The sequence below is a fragment of the Macrobrachium rosenbergii genome, chromosome 2 (genome assembly GCF_040412425.1).
Source record: "Macrobrachium rosenbergii isolate ZJJX-2024 chromosome 2, ASM4041242v1, whole genome shotgun sequence".
In the NCBI taxonomy this organism is placed as follows: Eukaryota; Metazoa; Arthropoda; class Malacostraca; order Decapoda; family Palaemonidae; genus Macrobrachium; species Macrobrachium rosenbergii.
In genome coordinates this window covers 80441625-80444124 of record NC_089742.1, presented here as the reverse complement: position 1 = coordinate 80444124, position 2500 = coordinate 80441625, and the positions used below count along the sequence as shown (strand labels likewise).

The following is a 2500-nucleotide window of genomic DNA, read 5'->3' as shown; positions in this document are numbered from 1 at the left end:
TTTGGTCTTCATGAAAAATAACAGAATAGCTTTGTGTTTAGATAATTATAAAAGACGCTCATGTTCAATAAACATTTCATATGTGTTTTTAGGCAGTTGGACTCTCTAACTGTGACAAGGTTTGCATTTTATGATTATTGGAGGAAACAACAGTACTCTCAATAAACCAAACGACAAGCTTTGACATTAATTGTCTGTATTGCTCTTACGGACTCATGGGATATATATTCATGACCATTAAGGTACATTCGTACTCCCATAAACAAGTATGCACACACACATGCATATATATATATATATATATATATATATATATATATATATATATATATATATATATATATATATATATATATATAATATTACTAAAAGGACCTCATTCAAACTGGATGGTATCTAATGGAGTTTTTATTCAGAAAAAAGTTTACAAGCTTTCTTGGACAAACAGTCCACATTATCAAGTATCCGTACACTGAGCAGACACGTAGTCCAGCTGTATTTATATCTGTGTGCTGGGTATTTTTAACCCTATAATTGCCTAGCTCCTCCTGTGACCCCCCGCCACCCCCTGTGATCTTGGTCTTTCTTTGATCCCTTCTTCCAGGTGTCCGTTTTCCGTGCGTTCTCTTGCGTTTTTCCTTCGTTTCCTTGCTACTGTGGAGTAGACGATTTTACTGGATATGCTGTCTTCAGAGCCGTTTCCGGTGTTCCCTGCCATAGTGTTGTTGGCGCAAGTTACGAAGGCGTTCTCTACAACCAGTCTAGATGTTTTGTTGGTGTTCCTGTACAGAAAACTCATATTTTCCCAGTCTATTATGTGATCATTTTCCCAGCAGTGTTTGGCAACTGCCGACGTCTGATTATAATGCCTTATGTTCTGCAGATGATGTTTGCTTCGCTCTTTACATGATTTGCCAGTTTCGCCATAGTACCCTTCTTCACAGTCTAGACACGCTGCCATATATACCCCCCTCTAATCTCCTCCCCCTCTACCGACTTTTTGTTTCTAACTATTTTATTCCTAATGGTGTTTTTGTAGCTGCCTATCAATTTGAAATTATTTAGCTTTCTGTTGATGGGTGCAATAGAGTTGTTGTCCGGGACTGTAATTATTTTCTTTCCTACCAAATGTTCCTTTTCTATCCTTTCCCTCTCCCCAAAATAGTTTTTTCTTGCTTTGATGTGTGCCCACTCCCACCAATACTTAGGGTAACCTAATCTCCTAAAACTCTCCCTCAGGTAATCCAGCTCTTCATCTAAAAATTCGGGACTGCAAATCCTATAAGCCCTGATGGCCAAACCCTGTCATTAATCCTATTTTTATTTCTTTCCTATGACTGGAGAACCTATGTATGTATGAATTGGTGTGTCTTCTTCCTATATACCTTGAATTTTAAATTTTCCCCTTCCCTCTTGACCAGGACATCCAAGAAAGGAATTTCTCCCTCCTTCTCTTCTTCTATTGTGAACTTGATGTGCTCATTTAGTTTATTTATGTTTTCTAAAAACTTGAGTAGATCTTCCCTTTCTCCCTTGTAAATAATCAAGATCTACTCAAGTTTTTAGAAAACATAAATAAACTAAATGGAACACATCAAGTTCACAACAGAAGAAGAGAAGGCGGGAGAAATTCCTTTCTTGGATGTCCTTGTATGGAGTGCTTTTAATTTTTGTCTTACCCTGAGAAAATATTGCTTGTATTATTATGTCAATGGTTTGTCACGAAATCACATCTTTGCAGATGTGTTACGTGCAGTGTATGAATATGTTGTTTATTGCTAACCCATGGAATTATTACTTTGCTAAAGTTTGGTTTATACATGAAATATTTGAGGCCATGTTACATGTTTAATTAAAACAATAATACTGTGCAAGAGTATTTAATTTAGATTGATACCGATTAGGAAATTCCAATAAAAGCTTACTTTTGGTAATTACAATGAAATACTTTTCGACATCCAATGCTGATAATCATCTAACATTATTTATTAGGCATTCTCTTATATTAGTGTTTGTATATTCTTTATAGAGAGTAAGCAAATTATGGGATCATGTCAAGATTAGCGAACCCGCTCGCAGCAGGTTTCGCTATTCTTTACAAGAAGATTATTGGGTTCGTTATTATTTACATGAGAATAATCGGGTTCGCTGTTCTGGACATGAACACTTAGGTACCAGACATTTGATCCCCCAGGGGCTAGTACTAAACAAGGCGAAATACATTTGACCCCCCCAGGGCCTGGTACTAAGCACGGCGAAAAAGTGTAAATGAATCACTGTTTCGCCGTGTTTAGTACTAGCCCTCATGTGAAATTGTTCGGATCGGAAAGGGTTGGCCATTCTTTACATGGGGATCATTGGGTTCGCTGTTCTTGACATGGAGATGTTGGGTTCGCTAATCTTGACATGATCCAATTATGTAACCTTAATTCATTCCAAAATTTCTTTTTCAGGAATGAGTCAAGCTTTGTGAATCTGAAGCTCCTCGACATGGACCACA

The 2500-nt window shown here is 37.1% G+C and overlaps 1 protein-coding gene across 1 annotated transcript in view; it reads left to right on the top strand.

Annotated features, from left to right (window-relative positions):
- The window catches only part of LOC136848808 (uncharacterized), a 533962-nt gene that overhangs the window by 509313 nt on the left and 22149 nt on the right, over nucleotides 1-2500 (top strand). The window contains exon 5 of the mRNA XM_067121467.1: nucleotides 2454-2500. This exon is cut by the window's right edge and continues 66 nt beyond it. Within this exon, the coding sequence (XP_066977568.1) occupies nucleotides 2454-2500 (47 nt within the window). The remainder of the gene's footprint in view (nucleotides 1-2453) is intronic.